Raw genomic sequence first — 26515 nt, 5'->3', positions numbered from 1 at the left:
AGCCACCAAAGAGACACAGTTCCACAGAGTGTGCGTGAATCTTGCAAGGGCACAAACTGAGTTGGCTGCTTGTAAAGCCATACCCCCAGAACAAAATACCTTCTTCGCCCAACCAAGCGTTTGTCGTCCCTATCAGGAGGGATTGTAGGATACGCCGCCTGCTTCGCGGGGCCGTAGGCGCCTGCACCACCAAACTCTCCGGAGTGGGGTGCGTAGTCAAGCAGCAGGGGTCGCCACTGGCTGGATGGTATTTTTTCGGCAGCGACTTACTCACTGCCGAAGACTCTCCGGAGCAGTCCAAGCCGCCGCCACCCTTCTCTGCAAGGCCATATGAAATGGCAGCACCGGGTCAGTGGGTGGACCTTGGTCAAGGATATCGGTCAGGACATCCTGCAGAAAATCCACAGGTGGAGCAGACCACCCCAAATACTCCGTCACCCTCGACATGAGAAGCCTGTACGATGATTCAGCATGCGTACCAGGCTCAGGCCTGCCAAACTCAACCTCTGGGGAGGTATAAAGACCACTTGCGTCATGTAAAGATTGACGAAGTTCTTCCAATTGGCTATGACCAGACACCAGGTCATCAGGAACCTTATGAGGCACTTCATCCTCAGACCCTTCCTCAACCTCTGAAATGTACTCCAAGGGTTGGAACAAGTCCACCCTGGGAGGAGGAACAGAGTATGGGTCAAGAACAGGCCGCACAGACTTGCTGAGCGCCTTCCTAGGAGCTTCTACAGCTCTCCGGGGTACCTCCGGCAAAGATTCCTCAAAAGGCGCTGATAGGAGTGGCGTCGACCGAGACACCGACAACTTCCGACAGCGGCTTCGAGGCCGGAGCACCGAGCGTGTCCTTAGACGGCCTCAGCGCCGATGGCATCGATGACTTCCTCGGAGCCGGAGCCTCGGGAAAGTCCCTCGACTGACATGGCGCCGACGGCGTCGAGGACCGGGACCTGGAGCGGGCACGATGGCGATCCTCCTTGTCCGACCGAGACCTCGAAGGTTCTCGGTGATCGCACTGATAGCCCGAGCACGAAAGCGTGCCAACAGTGGTCCTAGAGTGTTCGGTACAGGCTTCTCTCGAAGGCGCGGTCAGAACGGTGCCCTGCGACTCAAAAATCACCATCATCTCCTTGATGGGAAGGCTTCCCATTCCGCCGAAGATGAATGTCTGGTGGGACAAGCAACCTGCCGTTTGGCGGAGTCCTCAGACGAAGACAGGGAGGGCGACTGATGACGGTGCTTCCGTGCATGCCTCGAAGAGGCCAAGGAATGGCAGGACCCACTCCTGGAACGAGACCCCCTGGACTTACACCGACGCGGAGAGTCCAGTGGACTTTGACTTACGGGGTTTGGAAACCCTACCCGCCGACAGCTGCTTCTTCCCCTCCCGCAAGGCCGTCGACATCAACGACTGGCAATTTTCGCAGTCATCTGTGGCGTGGCTCTCACCAAGGCACCAAAGGCAGACGTCGTGCAGGTCCATCAGCGACATCTTGGAACCGCAGTCCCGACACTTCTTGAAACCAGACTTCGGGGTAGCAGAAGACGCAGGCATATTCTTGTACAAATACAATGATATTCGAAGAATCGATTCACAAGAGAGAAAACCGAGGCACGCCGAGATTTCGAAGCAAACACGCTCACGGAAAAAACGGAACTGAGGCTACAGGCGTCGTGCGTCCTACTTGTAACATCCGGTGACGTCGACCATCGGAGTAGGTCCTCGAGGGAGTGTATCGATGTCATCGACGCAGGACGCCTATGCCGAAAAGTTTCTGAAGCAGCACAGCTGTGGTAATTACCTGTCATAGATGTGGAATACATCGGAGGAACCAATCCCCTCGAAAATAGCCCCAGAGGGAACAGCAATACATCATTGGTGTAAGCAAGGTCTTCAGCTATTTTTTGGTGGCATTCTTTCTCCAAAACGTAACCTTCCCCCTCTCTCTGGCTTAGTTCACTGGATACAGGCTGGCATTATTTGTCCTTGAATGAAACGCACTAACAGTTCGAAAGACACAATGTGTCGAATACCCACATTGAATTGATAACATTTGACTATATTGAAAGTGGATACAAGAAAGTTTAGTTTCTAATTCTGAGATCTGTTGTTCAGCGTGAAATCGAGAGAATGGGACACCCTGAAATTACGTAAGCGTAACTCTATATAATATTTTGATGTTTGAAAATGGCATATGTGCTATGCACTTGAGGACTATGTGATGGACAAATGTACTTTTTGATGAAAAGAATGCACATCGTACGTTATGTTATGATGAAGGATATTTATACTGCGCGCTATAACTGCCCGAGTGCTGCACTTGAGTGTTTTGTGCCTTGCTCAATCATATTCTGAAATTTTACATTAGTTAACATTTTTATGTGTATATTCGATAAAAATACGGCTACTGAAATATATGCTTTTATTCTTTCATTTTCATAGCTACATTTTACTGTTCTGCGCATGCATTAGCTTCCAGCTCCTTTCTGATGGATTCTTCAATCAAAATTGGAGGATAATCTTCAACAGCGCTTGTTTAATAACGATTATGTGGGACAATCGCCAGGAACCAATCTGTCCTTTAGCGGTAGTAGCAATAAGGAGCAACCCAATAGCATTAATGATGTAAAAACGAGCTGATGTGGAAGCGTTGTGTTTGAAAGTGAAACGACTCAGTATCTTCTGACTAATGGAACATAGAAGACCAGAAAAACACAGATTAATCGATTGCTGAGCGCAATCAGCATTTCATGAGGAACTTCGCTAGTTAGAACTTCAATTTGAAAACAATATTAATGTTTTCATCAACAGAACCTTCTCTATTGAGTGTTATGTAAAAAATAAAAGTACTTTTAACATTGCAGACTATTGCCCTTTTCTACGAAATAATGTTTTGTTCTCCGATTTGTGAAAAGAAAGAAAATGTTTGCACTTTGCAGAGTATGTGTGTATTTATCTTCCTGGTTCTGCATTAGCTAACGTTATGGTATGGGTGATGACAGAGTACGTTTGGCTACACTGGCCACAAACCTCATGAAAATAGGAGGAGGAGGAGCGTATCATTTGGACAAGTGATGTCAGCTTGAGGGGCGGGTGATAGGATTTAGTGCTGCGAGGGCACTTGAATTTAGGGTGACGTATCAAAGGATAAGATTAGCACAAGATGGCAGCGCCCAAACCGTTGTTTTTGCATGTGTAAATGTGAGGAAAACTAAGGTAAGATGCATAGGACATTTTTTAAGATCGATTACAGTAAAATGCCCAATAAATTGGGACAATAACATTTCCGAGCGAACTTTCCCATTTAACAGTCAGCCTATGGATAATTGGTACTGTTGAAAATGAAGAGTTAATGTATTAAGGTGCATTAGTTTCAATATTTGATGCTTATTTGTTGATAGTTGATGAAAGAAGGCTGTTGGGCAACTGCAGGTTTGCAGCATACCCCAAGAAAATTGGCTGTGTTTCAATGTTTTTAGGTACGGAGCTATATACTACTTTTATGGCTTAGGGTAGTGGAGGTGAAACACTGCTGCAGGAAGTTCAGGCTCAAATTTATGCTTGGCTATCATTAAGTGGAGTGGATATATTTAAAACATTTTCCTGCTGTCTCGCTTACCGATCCTGCACGTTTACCTTCAGAGCACATCTGGATCAAGTTTCACCACGATTCGGACCCTCATCCATTTCTGTGACCACCTCTTCGTCGTCAGGTCTTCCAGCTTACATCCCAGAGTGGGCGTCCTGGGCCTCTGCTGGCTGCTCCAGAGCTCCTTCATCGGACTGCCTGTTTGAGTCTTCCTCTCGAGGTCGGCTTCATACTCTGACATGCGGCCGCCTCCTTCCAGCCTCCTCTTCCTGCCTCTGCTCCGTGAACCCGTCTGCCCCTTGCAGCCTGTGGTCATCGTTGGGACCTTCCAGCTCTGATCCTGGACGGGTATGCAGGGCCTTCGCCCGCTTCTCTCTGCTCTGTGAGCCCTGCGGACCTCTCTACCGCGTCTGCCTCTTGCAGCTACCGGCCTGTCATCGTTGGGACCTTCCCGCTCAGATCCTGGGCATGTGTGCGGGGCCTTCGCCTGCTGCTCTTGTCTGCTCCCTGTCTCACTCCCATCAGCTGTCTGCCCCGCTGCTGGTGAGGTCTACTCGGGGCTCTGCTCTCGTTCGCTTCCTGCCTCTCTGCCATCGGCTGGCTTCCCCTCCTCCAGCGGGGTCTCCTCAGGGTTCTGGCCCTTCTGCAGCCTAGCAGCTCACCGTGACAGCTGCCGCCCGGACGCCTGGATCTTGGCACATCATTGAGGGGATTCTGCGCCTCCTCCACTTCAACGTGAGTGCTGCTACTGCTCTTGCCTCGACATCTGCTGCGGCAGCATTGTGGATCCATCGCCCGTGCTACACATTCTTCTATGCATTGCTTATTTTAATAATCATGTTGCACAAACTGCGACATGATTTCTAGAATGAGGGTTTGTGTTTAGTTAACCTGGCCTGTGCTTGTGGTGCAGAGGGGGAGAGGCTCCCGGGCTGAAAGACATGCACAGAGGTGTCCATGTGCAGAGAGGCCAGAGAACGGAAGGGACAGCTCGAGTCACAGCTCGGGTGCCCAACCATTGTGGATGCTGTGGGTAAGTATTTGTTAATGAAGAGGCCTGTAGGCTGTGTGATCAGTGCAGGGGGCTGGTCTTCTTAATGTTCTTTGAAGCAGGGACTCCAGTGATTTGCTGGCGTCCTGTGCTTCTAAGACCATTTTAGAACGTCTTATCGGGCCGTTTCATCAGTGTGGGGCTCACACGGACCCTGCACTGAAAAACAGCCTGCAGGCATATTGCCTTCTCAATGTTCTTTGAAGCACAGTACTACAGTCATTAGCTGCGGTCCCGTGTTTCAAAAAACATTTAGAAAGCCTTGGGATGTAGTGCGGGGCTCACAATGCCACAGCACTGATAACACTGCCTGTAGGAAGGAGACTATCCAGCATTGCAAGGGTGGTGGTGCGAGCAATGAGAGTCCTGCTACTTTCCCCGCAAATGCAGTGCACGCAATTCCAGATGGTCTCATTCAGCCCACAAACCGCTGCTAGTGGTAGATGGCATTTTAAGACAACAAAAATAAATAAAACTGCAGAATCATTACAAATGCAGGAAACACATCCATTAGAGCTCTGTTCAGGCGCTGTCGGGCAAAATACATGCAAACCTCCTAATTTGCATGTGGATTGCACCAACAGAAATTACTTCACAGAAAAGGACATCGCAAGGAGCATCGGTCTTTGATACTTGGAGGCACCATGGAAGCGATTTTAGAATAAGTTGGCATAAGTAAGCCAAGTGGCAAATAACTGTGGTGCAAAATACCTAAATTGCACTAGTGTTATTTAGGGAGCAACTCTATATCAGGCTTTAAAAAAAATAAATAACAGCATGATATATTAACATATGCTCTGAAATGAATCACAGAGTTGCTGATAAGACACAGTAAATAATCTGCAGTTAAATGGTGAAACCGGGATGTGGACAATTTGAGCAACTGAGCACATCTTCACAGGTTTAGTTGATAGTTATTTATTAAAGTTTCCCTTTGCATTTCATGTGCTTAAATAATACTTTAGTTAAAGCAATGCCTTGGAAGCAAAGTACATTACATAATAAACTCCCTTTCATAATTAACTTTACACAATAAATATCATTATAGAAATATACTGAGCAATAAGGAGGGTGGCTTTTGTTGTATTCTCCCCATCCTTCATGCAAAGTCACAATTATTTCATAAAGCCTGCATTGTTTTGCACCCTTCTCAAAGCTGATCACAGAAAGGTCCCTGTTAATAGCCCCCTCCCTCCTACCAGTACCTAATGGCTCACTTTAGCTCACAGACCTCGGGACATTGTCCTGGCAGCGGGACACCTCTCCCGTTTGGAAAGTGTCAGGTGTCAGGAAAATGACCATGCTGAGAAGGAATTGCTCAGCACATATTACCCTCCCAGCGGGACACCTTTCCTGTTGGGCACCCTCATTGTGCCGAACGGGAGAGGTGTCCCAGTGACAAAAATCCCAGTCAGGCTCTCAAAAGAGCCTGTAGCGGGGCAGCTTGCCCACCCTGTCCTGACCCCCCCCTCCGCCACCTCTCTGCCTGGTGCCAAGTTTTGATTTTCTTTACAGGGGAAGAACTTACTTTTGTGATGGGGGCAGAAAATTCCCATACTGCGAAGTGGGGGCCCGATCCATCCACCTTTTTAAAACCCAATTACCAGCAGGAATTGGGGAAAAAAGCCACATCATTTATAGGCAGATCTAAACCTATAACAACTCAGCAGCAGGTGCCTAAACTGCTGAGCTGTCTTTGCAGTATTCTGCTTTTGTAATTCCTACTCCCCCTCCCCAAACAGCTCTGCTACAAACAGTTTGGCCTTTTCACCACCTACCCCCAATCAAGGCTGACCACAATAAGGCAGTCCCCCCCATCCCTTTGAAGTGAGAAGCACTTGCTAATTTTGCAGAACCAACAGGAGAGCAGGCCAGCCGGAGTGAATCAGAATAGCATGTCAATCGATCCGGATTCTTTATGGTTGCAAAATGACACTCCTGCCCTGTTGTTCAAAGAGAACGGCGGGGGGGGGGGAGGGGGCACAAGTGCCCCTCTGCCTTAAGGCATTGCCTTATTAATGTTCTTTGAAACGTGGGAGTACAGTGATTTGTCTGCACATCGTGCTCCAAACAACATTTACATGGTCATATGCCTGCAGGCAGGCTTGCCTACCTTTGAAAATCAAAAACCCTGTGAAATCTGCAGCCCGGCTTCTATAATGTCTATAAAATTGGTCCTTGCCTTTTCCTATATTGAAAAAGGAGACAAATACTTAAAAATAAGACACAGAATCGGGCGAGGTTATGCAGGGTCAGTCTGCAGGTTGAATTATCAAGAGGTTGTTTTTTTTCTTTCACTCTTTTCACCAAGATCTTAATATTTGACATTACATTCTAGTTTGATTGTTTGGAGTGTGGTTTCTGGGTCTATTGCATTTTAAAGCTGTTTTGATTGTATTTGTTGAAGTTACTATGTGTTTACATGTTTTCTGGAAAATTTGAATAAACTGGCTGGAAAATTTGAATAAACTGGTTAACAAAACTGGTTAACAAAAACAAAAAAAACAAAAAACAACAAGAGGTTGTGTGTTATCAAGTGTCTGGAAATATTTCTCCTGCCCGATGATTGGTAGAAGATATATTCTTCCCAGCCATTTGCTAACGTACACTCTGGCACTGAAAACACAACCTACAGTCATGAGGCCTTGTAAATGTCTTTGAAGCGCCAGACTGCAGCAGGCCCGACTGAAGATTTGTCATGGCTTGTTCAGGCCCATATCAATCTGATGTTTGGGGGCCCCTTAGCCGGGAGCAGAGAAAAAGTCTGCAACCTTTTTTTCTTTTATAAAGTGTTTTACAGTTTACAAGAATCTTTTACACTTGGGTAAATTAGAACAAATAAATAAAAATGGAATAATACAACCAAATACACATTCTAATGAAGACAAAGAAATACAGCCAGGGAGTTTTGGGGGGGTCAGGGGGAGTGGGCAGTGGAGGGGTGTGGGAGGGGGGCGTTAATACCACATATCACAAGACTGCCAAACTGTGGGGAACTGAAACACTAAACTTCCACTGAAAAGCTATTGATCATTCTTTAGCTGCAATGGTCTATTCTAAAGCCACCTGGCTTAAAAGGCAACAAGGTGATAACCCTTCAAGATACTGAGGAGGCCCAAGGAAGGTGACGGCCCGAAGAACTCCAGCAAATGCAGCTTTTTATGTGTGTAATGTGTGCACCTCAAAGTACACATTTAAAGTATGGAATATAGGAAGTATGTTTCAATGTCATAAGATTCGGGACAACCAACATGGGGACAGTTTCTGGTGGACCCTCCCAGACTTGGACACCTTTCAACTGAACAGGTTGAAAGGTCCCGACGCCGCCGCTGGACTGCAGTGATTTGCTGCCGTCCCATGCTTCAGAGCATTTAGAAAGCATATGCTTGCAGGCTGTGTTCTCAGTGTGGGGATGTGCGCTATAAGGTGTCTGGGAATAATATTTCTCCTGCCTGATGATTGACTGGCAATACATTATTCCAAGCCATTTGCTAGAAGCTGACCTGCACGGATAACAACATGCAGGCATGAGGCAGCCTCAATGTTGTTTGAGTAGCCATGTGATAAATGAATTGTGCCTGTGCTGCATGGTTAAAAAGGCCCAGAGATTACTTCTGTAAACCATTTTGTTAGTTTCAACTGCGCCATATTTGGGCAATTACCATGTTGCAATTAACTGCTCATCTCTTTAAATAAAATTAAAGATATAAAAATTGCTAATCATTTAGGTTGGATTGCTAATCAATTGTGTTTTACTTAGCAATTTTGGCTAATCAATTTTGCAAAACTAATTCATGCCTTGGCATCGGACATTCCGTTTCCCGCTGGGTGAGCGCTCGGTCCCTCCATCAAGCGCTCTCGGTTGCCTGGCCTGCTCTCTCTCCTTCTGGCTGGCCGCCCCCATCCGGTGGACTGCTCTGACTCGCTAGTCCCTTCTTTGACTGTTTGGCTCTGTGGCTACAACTGCTCCAGCTCCCATCACCTCCGCAGGGGATCTCGGGCGTCCACCACACCTTCGCCAGTTCTCTCTTCCTTATTGGACTCCTGGCCCTACTTTGCTCTCTGGACACTGTTTGCGGTTGCTCCGGCTCCTGACGGCTCAGCAGAGTGACTCCAGCTTCCACCACACCTTTCATCGCTCCTCTCTCCTCGACGGCTGACCTGCCTCCAGTGGGCTCTAGTCTCACCGGCCCTCTTCGTCTGCTCAGATTCCTAGCATCCAAGCCCCCGGAGAGTGACTATATCACGGACGCCATGAATCTGTTTCCTCCCATTTTCATTTTCCTAATTTGTGCAGCTACTATCCACGACCCAAATATCCTATTGTGGCCCTCCTCCTTGCCACCGCCTTTTACCACCTGGGCCCCCTCTGCTCTGCACTCCTCCTGCTTCAACCAGGTCCCCATCTCCCAACCACACTCACTGCCTGGTCTCTTCCTCCACAGACCACCTGCCCCCTACTGCAACCCATCTGCAACCTCCTGCAACCTACCCTAATACCACCTGGCTCTCCCTGTCTGCTGACCCCTCATACCACCCTATCTCCTCACTCCCCTGGCTGCCTGCCACCTCTTAATACCTTTAAACTGTGATCCACTCGACATCCCCCCCTTACCCCTCTTCACCACCACCACCACGGCCCTCCTGATATACGGTCCACCTGCTGCCTCTTGGGGCCCTCCTGACCGGGGCCTCCTGCCTCCTCACTGAATCCTATTCCCTCTTGCTACCTGCCTCCACCTGTGCTCTACTGAACTGCCATTACCCTCCCCACGTGGGCACACCCTATCCCAGCCCTTGGCTCCTTCCAATTAAGCCTTCCGGATTGGGACCGTCTGCCTCCATCTCCTCACACACTTTTCCTCCCAGCTCTCCCCTTCACTCCATCACCTCCTCTCCCTCTTTATCTCTCTTTGTCACACCTCGCTGCTACACTCTTACCTACTGCACTCTCTCCCCCTTGTCATGCGCATTGCCAGATTTCTCCCTTCTCTCCCAACTTATTCCTCGCCCCTCCCCCGTCCTCCCCTTTGCCCCATACCTCTTCTCATCCTTCCTCTAGTCTTCATGTCTATTCCCTTGCTCAACCCCCTTCCCCTTACATCCCCTTCCTCTTCTTCCTTTCCTCATCATCTTAACCTCATCTACCCCCCACTTATCCAACCCTCCAGTCTAATCAATATAGCTCTTTGGAAAGCCAGATCTCTCTGCAAAGAAGACTGCAGCTGTCCTGGACATGTTCTTGCGCCTCAACCTTCATTTCCTCTGTCTAACCGAAACCTGGATCGCTCTTCACAACTCTACTGTCCCTGCCTCTCTCACCATCACCAACCCTTCCTCCTCCTTTTCTCATGTTTCTCGTTCCTCTGGTCGTGGTGGAACCTTTCATCTACCTCCTCCTTGTCCCTTCCTACCTTCCCGTCTTTCGAATACTTGTATAAATCCTTTACCCTCCTTCGCCCTATTTCCTTTCTAATTATCTATAGACCTCATGGCCCCCTCTCTTCCTTCTACGTCGACCATGACCACCTCCTCTCTCTCATCTCCCCCTCACTGCACTTGGCGACTTCAACCTTCACCTTCCTACGCCCCCTCAACCCTCACCTCTTCCCTCCATTCTCGATTCCTACCTTCTCTCTCCCCTCTTCTCTGGCTCCACTCTTGATCTCATCTTTAATTCCACCTACTACTACTCCTCCTCCTCCTTCTCTGTCTCCTCTTTACCCAACTATCTTTCTGACCATGCTTTGTTCTCCTTCTGCCTTACTCCGTGTCTCTCTCCTTCCACTCCTTTACCCTCTCTCATATCCTTTATTCGACGTGACCTCCGTAACTTTAGCCCTTCTCTTTCTTGATAACTGCTCTTCTTCTCTTCCACCTCTCTCTGACTTCTCTCTCCCTGCTGATCTTGCCCTTTCCTCTCTGTCCTCCTCTAGCTCTACCAGTCTCGATCAACGCTACCCCCTCTCGTCTTTCCGCCCTACTCACAAACGTTCCCAACCTTGGCTCTCCCTTCACCTCCCGTCCATGCGTCTTCTCCTTCATCGCCTTGAGCGTTCTTGGCTCAAATTCTCCATCCTTTCTAACCAAACCTACTTCTCTTATCAGTCTCTATACGACTCCTGCTTCAACTACGCTACACACTCCTACTTTTCTAACCTCCTTCACTTGCAAGCCTCTCATCCTCGTCGTATCTTTCAAACCCTTTCTAGTCTTCTCTCCCCTCCCACTCCTGACCTCTTCTACATCTCCTCTCTCCTGATTTCGCTGACTTCTCTGCCAAAATGCTTTCTCTCTGCCAACAAAATTAACTGCTCTCCTTCCTATTCCCCTCCCCCTCCTTCCACTCCCCTTCGGCATGCATGTCTGAATTCTCTCCAATCACTCCCTCTGACGTCTCTCTCCTCCTGACCAAATTCCATCCTACCGCCGCCCCTTCTGATCCCATCCCTTCTTATTCCGAAGATTTACCCCTCTCTCATTCCCTACCTAACCTTCAATACGTCTCTCCTCTGCCACCTTCCCTTCTGCCTTCAGACATGCCACCATTACCCCTATCCTGAAGAAACCTTTTGCCAATCCTCTTCTTGCTTCTAACTTTCGTCCAATCTCACTTCTACCTTTTCTCTCTAAATTACTCGAACGCTTATCCTATTCTCAGCTCTCGACCTCTGTCACTAACCTCTCTCTCCTTTCCCCTCTCAATCTGGTTTCCGCCCTAAACACTCCTCTGAGACCGCTCTCACTCATGTTCTTAACTCCCTCTTAACCACTTGCTACTCTAAGCAAACCTCGGTCCTCATTCTCTTCGACCTCTGCTGCCTTCGATACTGTCGATCACCACTTACTTCTCAATACTCTTTCCTCCTTTGGTTTCAAGGGCTCTGTCCTCAACTGGCTCTCCTCCTACCTCTCCCACTGCTCTTTTGCAGTCTCTTGGGATGGTCGAACCTCCCCTACTCTCCCTCTGGACTATGGCGTTCCCCAAGGCTCTGTCCTTGGACCCTTCTTACTCTCCCTTTACACTTCCCTCCTCGCCCCCATCATCTCATCCTTCGGGATTTTTCACCATTTCTGTGCTGATGACACCCAGCTATTACTCTCCGTTTCTTCCGTCACCCCTGACTTACATCTACATCTCTCTTCATGTGTTACCGCCATTAAACACGTCATCTCACCATCTTTCTCTTAACCCTCCTTATATTCATTTTCCCCCTTCTAATCTTCCCATCTCCACCCATGCTCATAATCTAGGCATTCACTTTGACTCTTGCCTCTCCTTTACCCATCATATTTCCCCTCACTTCTCGCGCAGGTCACTACCACCTCTTCAATATTTGTAAAGTCTGCTCTTCTCTCACCTTCCATGCTACCAAACTCTTAATCTCCTAACTCATCTTTTCTAGCCTCTTCTATTGTTCTTCTCTCTTCTTCGGACTCCCCGCTTCCAATCTCGCCCCACTCAAATCCCTCTACCACTCTGCCATCCATACCCTCTGTCTTCTCTCCTCATTACTCCATCTCCAACTCACTCTCTTACCTAGGCTGGCTTCCCTTCCACTCCCAGCTTAAATTTAACTTCCTTTGTCTTGTCTTTAAATCTCTTGATGATCTTGCCCCTCCATCTCTCTCATTTTACACCCCCTCTCGCTCCCTTCGATCTGCCGCTCTATTATTTTCTGTTCCCCCCCCTGTGCTGCTTCTAGTTTCGGCTCCTTTCTGCTCCTAACTCCCCTACACTGGATCTCCCTACCTCTTTCGATCCGCTCCATCCTCACCTATCCCTCCTTCCGCTCCTCCTTGAAATCACTCCTTCATTCCCCGAAACCCTTTTCCCCTTTCACCTTTCTCTCTCCCCTCTTGTACCCCCGTCTTAATTCCCTTTACCCCCCCCTTCTCGCCTAAATCCTCCCCTCTTCCTACTGACTTACTCCACTCCCTTTACCCTCTTCCTTTCCTTCTCCACCGCCTTCTCCCTTCTTCATCCTCATATGCAAATTGTTCTACATGCTGTTTTACTGCTTTGATTCATATATACTGTCATTGCTTCTACTGTTTCATGTTCTATGTATTCTTGTTGTTAAACTGTAAAGCGCTTTGGATTAAAGCGCTATACAAAAACAAATACATTGAAAGCTATATTTTACACCTTCAATGTCGGTAACATGCCAACACATTACAACATGAATATATTTGAAAAATGGCAGATGAGGTGGCATGTATGAGCTGAAACATTTGGAGCATGGGAACCAAAAATGTGTAAACTGCTAGAATATATAGAACACCACAAAGTATACATACTTTTGTGTTATTGCAAGAAACACATGCAATTAACAGCATAAATAAGCCTTTTGCCAGCACATGGGAAAAGAATACGTATTCTATATGTTTTACTCCTCACAAGCGAAAAGGGTTTTAACAATAGTGCATAAATCCCTAATGTTTTGAGATAGCAAAACTTAGGTTGATCATCTTGACAGGTATGCAATTGTTTATGACATGATTGAATGAAAAGAGATCCTACTGGTTAACATGTACGGTCCAAATGTGGGTGGCCCGCTGTTCTACACAGACAGGACAGGCATATGCAACACCTTTCTAATGGTATACATTTTATGTGGTGGGGATTTCAACACGATAATCTATATCAAACTTCACTGCTTCAATGTGCCAACACTAAGCCGGGGGTTTAACGAAGGCTGCTCGAACACTGCAAGAAGGTATGCATTTAGAGGTATGTCAGACATTACACCCAGACTGTTGTGAATATCAGTCAATGTCTCATTTTCGTGACTAGCGTTAGGGAGGAGAGGTCTTTTCAGACCGCCCTGACATTCCCGCTTCAAATGGATCTTATGTTTACCCAATGACGGGCGACGTCCCCATGTTTCTCTGTTCTTATGATTTGGACTTAACGTCAACCACAAAAAAAAGACTGTAAACAAAGCCATCTGGTAAGACATACAGACTCCATTTTGTGCCACCCTAAAACGTCATCTTTTCCTAGGCCACACTATGATTTCTAAAAAGCCATCTCTCCCTCCGGCATGCGCCGCGCACAGTTATCCCAGCCTCCACCTTCTGGCAGCTCTGCACAAACCCATTTCTCACGGAAGATGGGCAATGTATTGTTGCAAGTATTCAGTATCCTCCTCTCTTACTCTGAGCTCAATTGCCTTGCGTGTGACCAGAGCAAACCCTGGCCTGCGTGCCCATCCGTCTCTGCAAACCTGCCTGTGCCACCTCAACCCCCAGCTTTAGAAGTTACAGCTTACAGCCATTTGCCCTTCCACTCGCTTTGAATGTAACTGCCGGAAGAACCTTCCACCGGACCACCCTAAATTGCCCATCATATACCTAATCCTGTGTGATCATATAACCTCCTCTAAACTAACATCTATCCATACATTTATTTGAATCGTGAGGCACCAGGGAGAATAAATATCAGATCAAACCCCAGAGATAAGGCACCTGGGAGAAGGGCCAAATGTACCCTTGCCCTCATAAAGGCATGGGTTAGAATGCACATATACCTGTCCACATTTTATAGTAACCTCCACCCAAGTAATGGTTTTATGTCTGACATTCTTTGCTTGTCAATGATCACGGTGTAGTTTAGATTAGTTAGGAATGTAACACTTGAGAACTAAGCCTGACCTTCACCCTGCGAAGATGAGCCCAGCTGACCCATGTGCCAACTGACCACTCCAGCCTCAGCAACCAATTGGAGTCCGACATCACCTATACCGCATACTGTGCCATATTGGGCAACCAATTCAAACTGTTATTTTGTACTATATGTCATTACATCACTCATTAAGTTTTTGGGGTTCATAATGTGCTAGCCGAGTAATGTTTGGCAGAGCGCTCTCATGGCAGCAGAGTTCTCTGCATGCATATCTTTATCTATATAAAACTTAGTTGAACTTGCAATCCATCTCCTGGTCTCATTCCCTAGTGGGGTGCGTCCTTTTATCTGGCTTATTTGGTATTGTGTTGGGACCAGGTGCCTTCAATAGACTGGAGGCTAATATCCTCTACACTCATGGCAGAGGTCTTCTCATCCCGAATACTCACCTAGGATTTACTCAGACCACTCACATATACTACTCCCCCTGAAGCTTACGAACCAAAGCAAATGGTACAATTGTGGGAAGTTTAAACCCCTGGCCTTGCATGACATGGCATTTGCATTCAATATACAAGAAGAAATGAAATTATTTACCTTCATACCGGCTCGGTTGACACTGCAGAGACCCTGTGGCAAGCATTTAAAAAGTATATCAGGGGGGATTACCATGTCCACCGAATTCGGGGTCCTCAAGGCAATTAGAAAAGATATCAGGGGCATAAACTCTAATTCGAACACTCGGCCAACCCTACAGAATCTCAACTGGCAGACATTAAGAACGCAGTTGAAAAATGTTGCCAAAATGCAGACAGGGAATTGAAATTCTTGTGGGCCCCGGCAATTTCCCGACGCTACAGTGAAGGGGAAAGCCCTGGGAGGACCCATGTGCGCCTTAGTATACAAGATAGAGGTAACAATTGCGTCCCATACGTGAAAGATTTAACAGGGCACATTGTAAACACTAGTAAGGAAATTAATGCGGTGTTTGCATACTTCTTCACTGACCTACATAGTCAACGGGATACATACTGCAGTGAGGACATCATTTCCTGGAGGAACTCCCCATAACACAACTGTCAGAAGATGCCAAACTACAATTTGACCAACCAATTGCAACTGAAGAAAATATTCCAGAAATTGATTACCTGCCTAATAAGGCACCTGGAACTGAAGGGCTCTGTGCCGAATTATACAAGCAATATAAGCTAATCTTCAGTAAATACTTTAAAAGTTTGGGAGGAATCCCTAGAGGAACAATTGCTTCCGTCATCTATGAGAGAAGCCACTATTGAACTATTAACACAGAGCAAGACTGTTGATGTGGATCTTACTGACTTTTGTCTGTAATTAATGAACATACCAATATTTACCAAGATACTTTCCAATTGACCATGCCTTACATGGGTAACATTGTCAATCCAGATAGATCTGGGTTTATTCACAGTCGATCAACTGCTCAACATATGTAGGGTTTTCAATATCATGGCACAGATTGAGTCACGAGTACAGGCAGCGTTGGCCACACTTCATGCTTTTTCCTGGCAGTTTTTATACAGTGTTATCCCAGTGTAGCTTCGGGCCTCGTTCATTTTGTATGTGAAACTTCTGTACTCTTCTCTCCCACGGGTAGAGTATGCACCAATGGTGTATTGTCTGATCCTAAAGGTATACAAAGAGCCACCTGATCAGTTTTGTCAAGTTTAAAGATGTGTGAGCCTCCCATTATCGATAGCAGGCAAAACATTACTCATAAAAATGATATACCTTTTTTCAAATATACCAATCCGGCCAGGTCAAAGGTTTTTCAAAGACCTTGACGCTGCAATATCAGTTTTTATGTGGCATTCGGGCGCTGTCCATATGAAATGGGCAGCTCTTACTAAACCCTATGATAAAGGAGGCTTCAGATCAATGAGGAACAGAAACTGCACTGCTCTCAATGTGGGACGATCTAAAGACTAATGCAGATCCCGACAAATGCACAGCTCCAATATTTCCGGAACTCTCCACAGCATTTAACACAGTCAACGCTGATATCCTAAGCAGTAGATTGGAAGAAATAGTAATCAGCGACCTAGCCCTACTATGGATAAAATCCTTAACAAACAGAACAGAAACTGTATGGATCGAACCTTTCAAATCAACCACAAGAGAATCCACCTGTGAAGTACCACAAGGTTCCTCCTTGTCCCCGTTGCTTTTCAACATATACCCGGCGCCTCTAATCAAGCTCATTAAAAAACACGGTCGAACATGCTACAACTATGCTGATGACACACAGATCGTCTACAAAATACAAGATACACAGGAAGGAAACAACGCTGGAAGACTGCCTACAAGAACTCTACGGCTGGATGAACGCCAACAGCCTCCAACTCAACCCGGGCAAAACAGAAATAATGATCATATCCAAAAGCGGGGAAAACAATCACTACATCCCATGGCTGACAGAACTTGGAACAGCACTGACTCCATCAACGATATTAGAAAACCTGGGAGTCCTAATGGACAACGAACTAACACTTGAGCCACAAGTGCACGCCATACTCATGAAATGTTTCTTGCTCCTACATGGCAGTAAAAAGGATCCTACCATTCCTTTGTTTCACCCACAAAACACTCACCATCATTGCACTTATGTCCAGAATAGACTACGCCAACTGCCTATCCCGAGGAATGCTAGAACGACTATTAAAGGAACTTCAGCGCATCCAAAACGCTGCGGCCAGACTCTTGCTCTTACTACCACGAAATGAACACATTACTGCAGTGCTGAAAATGCTACGCTGGTTAGCGATTAAACAGCAAATAAAGTTCAAAACAATGTGCATAATTCACAGAACAATCCACGGCCAAGGAGTAGCATTACTAAATGAGAAAATAACAGTCTACCAACCATCAAGAAAACTCAGATCAAGCAACAACATTAGCTTAGACCGAAACCCATCCAATAAAAGAACATTTGGAGGATCACCTTTCTCTCACCTGGCAGCAATAACCTGGTATGACCTACCAAAAAACTGACTCAACACTAGGGATCATTTGAAATTGAGGAAACTAATCAAAACTTGTCTCTTTGCTGGAGAACCAGATGGAAACGACAAGGAAGCATGCACCCAACGGGAAAGAAGAACGTTAAGGAGTAACCCATGTCCCTAACTTAATCTCCCCTAACAGGAGGGCGGGGGGAGGGCACCGCAAAAACCCAGATTCACACAGGAAACGTAGGCTTGTACGATCTGTTTTTTTAATTGTGTACCCATCCATAGAGACCCTGTGGAATAATACAAGGAGGAAACAGAGGGAACCATCCCTTGCCACTTACAAGAAACACATTTTCTACACTTTTTCTGCCCCTGAGGAATGCCCGGCTAGCATCAGCCCTACAGGACAGACATATATAAGTCGGGCTAATATTGACATAGTGGGAAATTAGGTTGAGTCAACCATCACTGTGTATGGTCAAGTCATAGAAACGTGACATTGTGTATGTGTTAATGTATGAAGATGAATGCATTGAACAACAATGATGTTTGCATAGGTTTTTAATGTATTTGTTATGATTTAGCAGGTGGTTATACTTGCGCTCTGATGTATTAATAAAATTGACATGTGCTTTTGTATGAAACATTAATTTTGACCCATTATCTCCTTATATTTGTTTGGAGGTGGATAGCAAGAGTCCTTAGGTTTGAGTAGGGGTACATATGTTTTAACTAATAGTGACCTTTCTTTGCTTTGATTTCACACAACAGCAGGCACAACCACAGACGCATCAGCATATTTGGTTTTAAGACACTAGTTGGTGGAGGTCACTGTGTGCACCTAGTCCTATGCCTTGCAAGCTCCTTTGTGCAAATCTGGTTCTAAAGGAAGGCTTTTTTCCACTCTTGAGGCACCAGGCTGCTGCAAAGCCGAACCTTTCCACTGCCAGAGGAATTATGATATCTTTAACTGGAGGAAGTCCATTATCCCCAGGACTTGCAATAGATCGAGCACTGTCCTTAAGAATCATGTGCTAGTTGGTACATAAAATGCACATTTTGTATCCTAAAACAAGGGTGTTTCAATACTGCTGGTAGCCCACCAGAGCAAAAGCGAAGAGTGGAGATCTGAATGGCATATGGTTACGTAGAGATGAAATTCAAATACAATGGCAAGCAATGACAATATAAAATGTCTGTATAACAATATTGTGAACTCTTCATTAGCTAGAAATCATTTAATTGAGAATGCTGTTTAGTAATGATCTGGCTAAACATTGTACTATTTTACTACTGACTGTTACCTGGGGTGGATGACTGATCGTGACAGCGCAGCAGGTTCGTCTTCTTGCTTAATAACTGGATACCACGGCTGCAGCTGGAAATCATTAGAATCGCCCTAAAAGCCGAGAATAACACACTTTAGAGAAATTCTTCACAGTGTACTTTAGATGTTTACACAACACATAAATGGACATAATTTCACTTGTGAACCAGAATTACCCCATGCAATTACATAGCACAATGGACCTCCGGAAGTAAGATCCTCTTCAAATGAAGCTATGACCATTACACTTAAAGTGGAAGGACGGGAAACAAGGCTTTAGAATTCATGCAAAGGACATATACAGACAGACACAGAAAAGTTTCTTTTCTTAGTCTCAAGAAGATCATTGACATAATATTCAGCAGATTTGTATTTACTCATAGAATGGTCAAAGATTCAAGATGTATCTTGAATGTTGAGAATGTAAAGGATCAAAAGGGATAGCCGATGAGAAGTATTTTCAGTGTCTTTCTTCAGGGGTGTTCAGAAGGTTTCTCCTTTATCATCTCTTGCAATTAGGATTCACAGCAGATCTGCCATTTTATGATGCTGGCCTCATTTTAGCAAGAGGTGCTTTTTGACCTCATTCACTAGCATGATTGGGAGGGGCTCTGGTTAGTGCTTAACGCTACCATATATTCTTTTTATTGTGTAGCACTACTGCCTCCCTTAATGATAGAAGGGAAGGGAAACTGTGCTGCCCCTTTATTTTTATGTTAAGGTCAGAGTAGGCCAGACAATTTTACACTTTTTTGGGTGCATTCCTGTGCAACTCTTTTTACCACAAGTTAGCCATTTTAACGTTACAGTTGCCAAGATGGTTCACCGCGATATTTTTTCATTCACCTACTTTTTTGGTAGTCTTCCTCTCGAATAAGGAAAGGAAATGACCATATGTGTCCAGACTTTTCTAGGGCTCTGTTTTCCAGAGCCCGAGCTGCTTGTAGATTAATGTTTTGCCACGGTGGTCCTCTTCCTGTGGCCCAACAAGCAATACACCACATTTAAGGTAAGTGAAGTAGGGGAATATTCCCATCATCCTTTAACCAGACAAAAGGGTTTCTGACTAGGCAACCAAATAGGAGCTCAAAACGGTCAAATCTACAGCCACTTGTGTAACTTCCACTTCCTGCTTCTGGAGGGTCTGGGGGAGACGACTCCTGGAGCTTCTGGCTGGATCACAGACGTTGCACTCCACTATGGATTTCTCGACCCCTGACACTACGTTCCTGCAGCAGCAAAGTAGTACAGCCAGTCGGGGAAGGTGGTTCAGTGGAGTTAGTCTCTGGGTTAGTTGGTCCCACTAAGGGAAGTAGTCATCACTTTTGGAGCTTCTCTTGTCGATTAGAAGAACAAGTTACTTACCAACTGGTAACGTTCTTTCGACTGTATGTTCCTCCAACGTATTCCACATCTTTGACATGGATGTCCACAGCTGTGCTGCATCGAAAAATTTTCGGCAGCGGGCGTCCTGTGTCGATGGCATCGGGATGATGTCCCTCGAAGGCCTCAGTCGAGGGTGACATCATCGGATGTTATAAGTAGGACGCATGGCGCCCGTAGCCTCAGTTATGTTTTGTTCCCTTCACAACGTGTGCCTTAGCCGCACACCAATCCTCCGTGACTGCACATAGCCTTGGGGGGAATGCAAGCTGCAATAGCATAGGAAATTCTTCAGAGGGGCAGGCTGGGAGGGTGATGTGGAATACATTGGAGGAACATCCAGTTGAAAGAATGTTATCAGTTGGTAAGTAACTTGTTCTTCGAATGGATTGTGTCCTCCAACATATTCCACATCTTTGAGAGACTTCCAAAGCAGTATCAGTGAACGGATGAGGGAGAAGAATTTGGATATACCCAATCAGATGGCAGAATAGAGCACTGCTTTACCAAAGGCCATATCTTAACCATGGAAAGTATCCAGGGAGTAATGCTTGACAAAAGGTGTGGATGGAAGACCACGCTGCAGCATCACAAATGTTTTGAACAGGAACTCCCTGCTGTAGGGCTGTGGATGTAGCCACGCCCCTGGTGGAGTGAGCTCGCAAACCCTCAGGAGGGTCCTTGCCAGCCAATCTAACATTCAGCAATAGTGAGGATAATCCACCTGGACACGGTCTGTTTGGTAACAGCCTGGCCCAATTGGTGTTCAGTTTATTCCACAGAAAGTTGGCTGTCCACTCCGACCCTGGACATCCTAGAAACATAGAAGCTCAAAGGTCTCCTAGGGTCCAACCTGTGCAGTCTCTTCCTTGCCAGGATGAGGAGGAGGATAGAAAGCACGAAGTACCACCTTCTGGCTCAAATGAAACTCAGACACTAACTTAGGTAGGAAGGACGGACGTACGTACCCTCAATACAACCCTATCCCTGTGGAACACAGTAAAGGGTGGCTTAGACAAAAGTGCCTGCAACCCATAATATCATCGGAGCACATCGAATTACATAAGTGTTTGTAACTAGCACCACCGCCTGCATTTCGTTAGGAAATCTGCTTCTAAATCTGAATTTCGCCGCCTGAATCCCACATTCGCTATTGAGCACCACGAGGAGTGCACCTTCCAAGATAGCCGACTTGGGTACAATGGCCTAGCACCCGTCACACCCAAGCCTAAGCTCTGCTGCCAGGCTCGGATTGGCTACAGGTGCTTATATCTCGACCTATCAGGCACCGGCAGGCGTAAGCTGGCCCACCTCACCAAGGCCCAGGAAACAAGGCTGCTTCCTGTCCTTAGCCTGTCACTAACCTTCACGCCGTTCACCAGGAATGCTGCCCTACCAGATGCCGACCCCGGCTATAAAGGTAACACTACTACGTAATAGCATTTAAATACTGTGCTAGCCGAGAGCCTCGTTATTTCACAATACACGTGAAGCTTGCCGCCTCTCCCAAGTTTCGTCACACACGCCGCGCATACGCAATGCACCTCGATGCCACAAATCACAAACTTCTACTCTTGCTGACTACCCACCGTGAGCGCGACTATCTGTAGCATACGGACAATCAGAATTGGCGCCAGCATCCTTGTTGTGCCAAAGCTTTGTGCCCTTATCAAGTAACTCGCTCTAGACTTCATTATGTTCACCGCTACTGCCTTCCTGCGTCTCAATGACCTTGTTGTCTCTGCCCCTCATAAGAGCACACTGTGAAATCATGTACACAGAGCTTCGACACAAGTCTAAGCCATCTATTCAGTACGTTGATTCGATTGTGTGATTCATTACTAGCCGATCCAAGTACCAACTGAATACTGTTAAAAATCCTACTGCATCTTTAAGTCTGCTGTGCACCATTATATGTGTATCGATTGCATAACTTAAACACATGCTGTCAAATGTATATTATGCCCATGGAAGACTACTGACAAATCCTCCCACATTGCAACGTGCTTACAGTGCCCACCTATGTCTATTTAGGCCAGATATATGCCGCCCACAATGTCTTCTCTACCAATCTGCTGGTAGATAATATTCTAGTTAATTGTGAGCCTAGCAACTATTGAATACTCATCTCTATGTATTTTTCACCTGAATCCTTTCTATACTGTATTTGATGTACTAGTGATTACGTGCAGAGTACCTGCCCTCTTTGAGTAACATATGACTCATGATCATAACTTGCACATGTACTCTCACGCTACATACTAGTCTTATCTGTAACTTTTGCGACCTGTAATAAGCGCCGGCTCTTAGCTACCCACCCGACTGCATTTGATAGTTTACCCAAACTACTGAGTCTGAGACACCTGCCTAGATTCCTGGTAAACCCCTCTCTCCACTCTGCTATACTCTGACTCTCTGATAAACATGCTAGGACAAAGTACTACCTACCTCGTTTTCGCTGCCTTACTACTCCTTGCCACCAGTATCTCAGACCACCTCTACGGGGCTACTCTAGAGAAGGCCAAACTAGTCCCGCACAGCCTGCTAAATATGGCTTTTAATACCCTTAGCCCTGCCCCTTCTAAACACCCCCTGGGTATGTCTTCAGGAGATTATACTACGGCCCCATGTAGTACGATCAATAGAAATCTCAAACTGCGTACCAGACTTCCCAAACTGCACAAACCTCTGACTAGATCCCTACCACCTACAAATAAGAAAACAAACTATCACCGTAGCATGCTCACTAATACTGCCAACCGGCCTACCTCCCCATCCGATCGCTGTGCTACTGAAAATCAGAGCATGACATCCAACACTAAGCCTATGGTTCCCAACACCCATACTCCACGCCTGACTAGCTAAAATAGATCATCACCCCCTCAAAGGAGCTCTTCTCAATGTGAGATCACTCGTGGCACATGCCATTGACGTAGCGGACTTAATCACAAAAGGCAGCCTTGATTTCCTAGCCATAACAGAATCCTGGCGACACAATGCTGCATGTCCCGCACTTATGCTAGCCACCCTAGATGGTTACACTATCTCCAGACAAGACCGAGATGGAACCTGAGGCGATGGAATAGCCATGATATCTAGAGAGAGGCTATCACTGAGATTAGTCCCTCACCAAACTATGCATTCATGTGAAATCCTCTGTCAAACTCCTGTTAAACAACTCCAAATCACTTACTATGCACGTGATATACAGACCTCCTGGTCTCCTCAAACCTTTTGAGGAGGACTTGCATAATATACTTGCCAATAACCTCAAACCTACCTCCCAATTACTGTTGGGTGACTTTAATCTAGGTTTTAATGATCCAGCAGATAAACACGCCCTGGAAATTGCCAACTCCTTTAATGCACTCGGACTATCGCAAAAAGTAAACAAACCTACCCATATTAGAGGTAGAACCTTGGACTGGGGAGCCGATTACAACTGTACAGCCACCATTACTTCCATCTCCCCTCAATCATGGACTGACCATTCCCTCATGTCCATCACTTTATCAACCACCAGACTTCGACATATGGCCCTACAAAAAGTGCCACCTTGTCTAACTAGCAATAAAAAGAATAGAACAGTGGACAACTTGATTCCTGATATTCTTCCTATCCTAAATTCTCTTTCAGATAATCTTGACCTGAGCACCCTGGTGCAAGAATATAACAAAATCAAGCTCTCCAGATTGGATAAAATTGCCCCTCTCAAACTAAGATCAAGCAAAGCCAAAGAACACCTTAACAAGTGGTTCACTCCACAATTAAAGGACTTGCGTCTACTGAAAATAAAGTGTGAAACCGCCTGGAGCCTATGCCCCTTTATCGAAAACAAAAAGAAGTTAACTACTGCCCCAACACACTATAAAAAAGAAATCTGTCTGGCAAAACGAAATTCTTACAATGAACGCATTGCCAAATCCATCTCAAGTATGAAATAATTATTTACCATACTAAAAGAATTGGAGTCCCCGATCCCTATACCAGACATATGCAATAAAAATAAGATCTGGTGCTCAGATATTCAACAAGCACTAACAAAATAAACACTATTCAAAATAAAATAAAAATGAAGAAAGACGCTCAGAACTTACCACAGCCTGCCAACTCTCTCCCATCTAGTGACGCGACTATCGATCAGATCAATAGATTCCGCTTCACTAAAACACCTGTTTTAGAGGTATAAATCATTCTATCACTCAAACCATCCAACTGCAAAGGAGATATCTGCCCAGCACATATTATGAAAGTTGCTGCCAGAGACCTTTCTCCATTTATCTCCAAACTGATCAACGCTTCATTCTCCTCTGGCACCATCCCAGCCAACCTTAAACAATCTTGGGTTCTCCCACTTCTAAAAAAGCAAACTTTAGATCCACTTATTGCCATAACTACCGCCGGATCACGACGGTACCATTTCTACTTAAAATTTTGGGCAAAGTTGCTTACACGCAGATTCAAAAACACCTTCAGCTTCACAACCTCCTAGGGGTTAGACAATCATGTTACACGGGACAGAAACTGCCTTGATAGATCTGAAAACCCAAATTGATGAGCTGAGGGATAATGGGAAAACAGCATTGCTCTTGATACTTGTGCTCTCAGCTGCATTCGACTTGGTGATCACAAGGTCCTCTGCAAGCACCTTGACTCAGCAGCCCATTTCTCCACAGATGCTGTCAAATGGATAGAATCATTCCTGAGTGATAGAACTACGAGAGTGTTCTCCCCATCGGCAGCGGCTGACCCCACCCCGATCGTGTGCGGGTTACCTCGGGGCTCATGCATGTCTCCAACTCTTTACAATATATTCACCAAACATTTGTTCAATGATTTGGACAGAGATTCAAACTTACCAAGATTGGCGGTAACAGTTTTCCTGTGAAGGCCGCCAAACTCTGGAACTCCCTGCCCCACGAGCTGAGAGCTGACCAACCCGATCTACACTTAGAAAGAGTTACATCACCCATCTTAACCTGACTGAAAGCTAGTTTGAATTGAGACAATTGCCCACAATACGCTGCCCATCACTGTAAACTATTGTACATTATTGGAACTGAACTGTATTGGAATTATATTTTATCTGAACGCTTATATCTACACTCTGTCTTGTATTTAACCCTACCTGTACATTTATGATGTTATATTGTTATCCATTTTGAAACTTTGTAAGCCTTGCACCTTCTTATTACTGCGCCCTGGTACCTCTGGGTTTGGTGCGCATTATAAATAAACTAGCTCACTCTGCATGCAGATGTAACGGTCTGCTGTCTGCCTGCTCAGAGCGTCCGCCGCCGCATTCTCCTCTCCGATGAACTGGCAAGAGTGAGATTCCTTGCTGTATTGCCCAGAACCAGAGCTGCATCGCCTCTCTGCAAAGCGGGAGTTACCCTACATCCCCCTTTTTGTTGAGGTAATGCATGGCCACTGTGTTGTCCGTCATATGAGAATGAAAGAACTCCCTCCTAGGTACAGGAGCAGCCCTGGAGTCAAGAAGAGGCCTCACAGTCTTAGACAGAGCCTTTCTCTGAGGTTCCACAGTTCTAGGGGCCTCCACTGGCAAATTAAGGCTTGTAGGCCCGTTGGCGTCGACAAGGGCGCAGAGGGCAAGACCCTGACAGCCGCACTCGATGCGCACAACTCTGATGGTGTCGACACCTTCCTATACACCTTCCCAGACTTCGACGGTCTCGTCGGGGACGAAGACCGTGACCTGGATCTGGCACATCTCTGGCGATCTAACAGAGCCTTGTACGAAGAGGACCTCGACGGTTCCTGAAGTTTATCTCGCAGACTACCCGGACCCAAAGGCATGCGAGCGTCAGACCGAGACCGAGACCGAGACAGTGCCTTGGTATTGAAAAATCTCCAGCATTTTCTCCCTGAATGCCTCCCACTCCTCCGGAGTAGAGGATTTAGTGGGGCAAGCCACTTACCTCGGAGAGCCATCATCCCGCGAGGACGTGGAAGGCGACCGGTGATGCTGCTTCCGGGAGTGCCTCGACGAGGACGAGTGGCGAGAACCACTCCTGGACCGAGATCCCCTGGACTCCCTCCGACAGAGAGTCACCCCTCGAGTCGTTGGTGGAAAGACCAGTAGTCTTTTTGGATTTACGGGGTTTGGATACCCGACCTACCTGCAACTTTCCCTTACACTACCGCAAGGCCTTGGCAATCAACAATTGGCACTTCGAGCAGTCGTCCGGGTCGTGGCTCTTGCCCAGACACCACAAGCAGATACAGTGCAGGTCCGTGATGGACATCTTGGAGGACGCCCTCTGCCGAAAAATCTCCAAATCAGCACAGCTGCAGGCACTACATGTCAGAGATGTGGAATACGTTGGACACAATCCAGTTGGAAAAGGAGTTTCAGCGCAGCAGGGCTTCACCAGGCAATTCAAAGGTCCAGGAGGATGCCGAAAGCTTCGTTCACGGTGTCTTCGTCTGGTTGTTCTTCCAAGTGGTTGACTGTCTTGAGTCCCAAAACGATCGCCTTTTAAGCAGGTTTCTCCCATTCATGCACAGCCTAGCTGTCAC

At 46.3% G+C, this 26515-nt stretch overlaps 1 protein-coding gene across 1 annotated transcript in view; it reads right to left on the bottom strand.

Annotated features, from left to right (window-relative positions):
• SKIL (SKI like proto-oncogene) overlaps positions 1–26515 on the bottom strand; it is a 621859-nt gene that overhangs the window by 355167 nt on the left and 240177 nt on the right. The window contains exon 3 of the mRNA XM_069618566.1: positions 18570–18664. Within this exon, the coding sequence (XP_069474667.1) occupies positions 18570–18664 (95 nt within the window). The remainder of the gene's footprint in view (positions 1–18569; positions 18665–26515) is intronic.

Source organism: Ambystoma mexicanum, chromosome 10, assembly GCF_040938575.1.
Source record: "Ambystoma mexicanum isolate Mex_15411 chromosome 10, UKY_AmexF1_1, whole genome shotgun sequence".
Taxonomy (NCBI): Eukaryota; Metazoa; Chordata; class Amphibia; order Caudata; family Ambystomatidae; genus Ambystoma; species Ambystoma mexicanum.
Note: the sequence above shows the minus strand (reverse complement) of the source record. Positions and strands in the feature narration are given on the sequence as shown.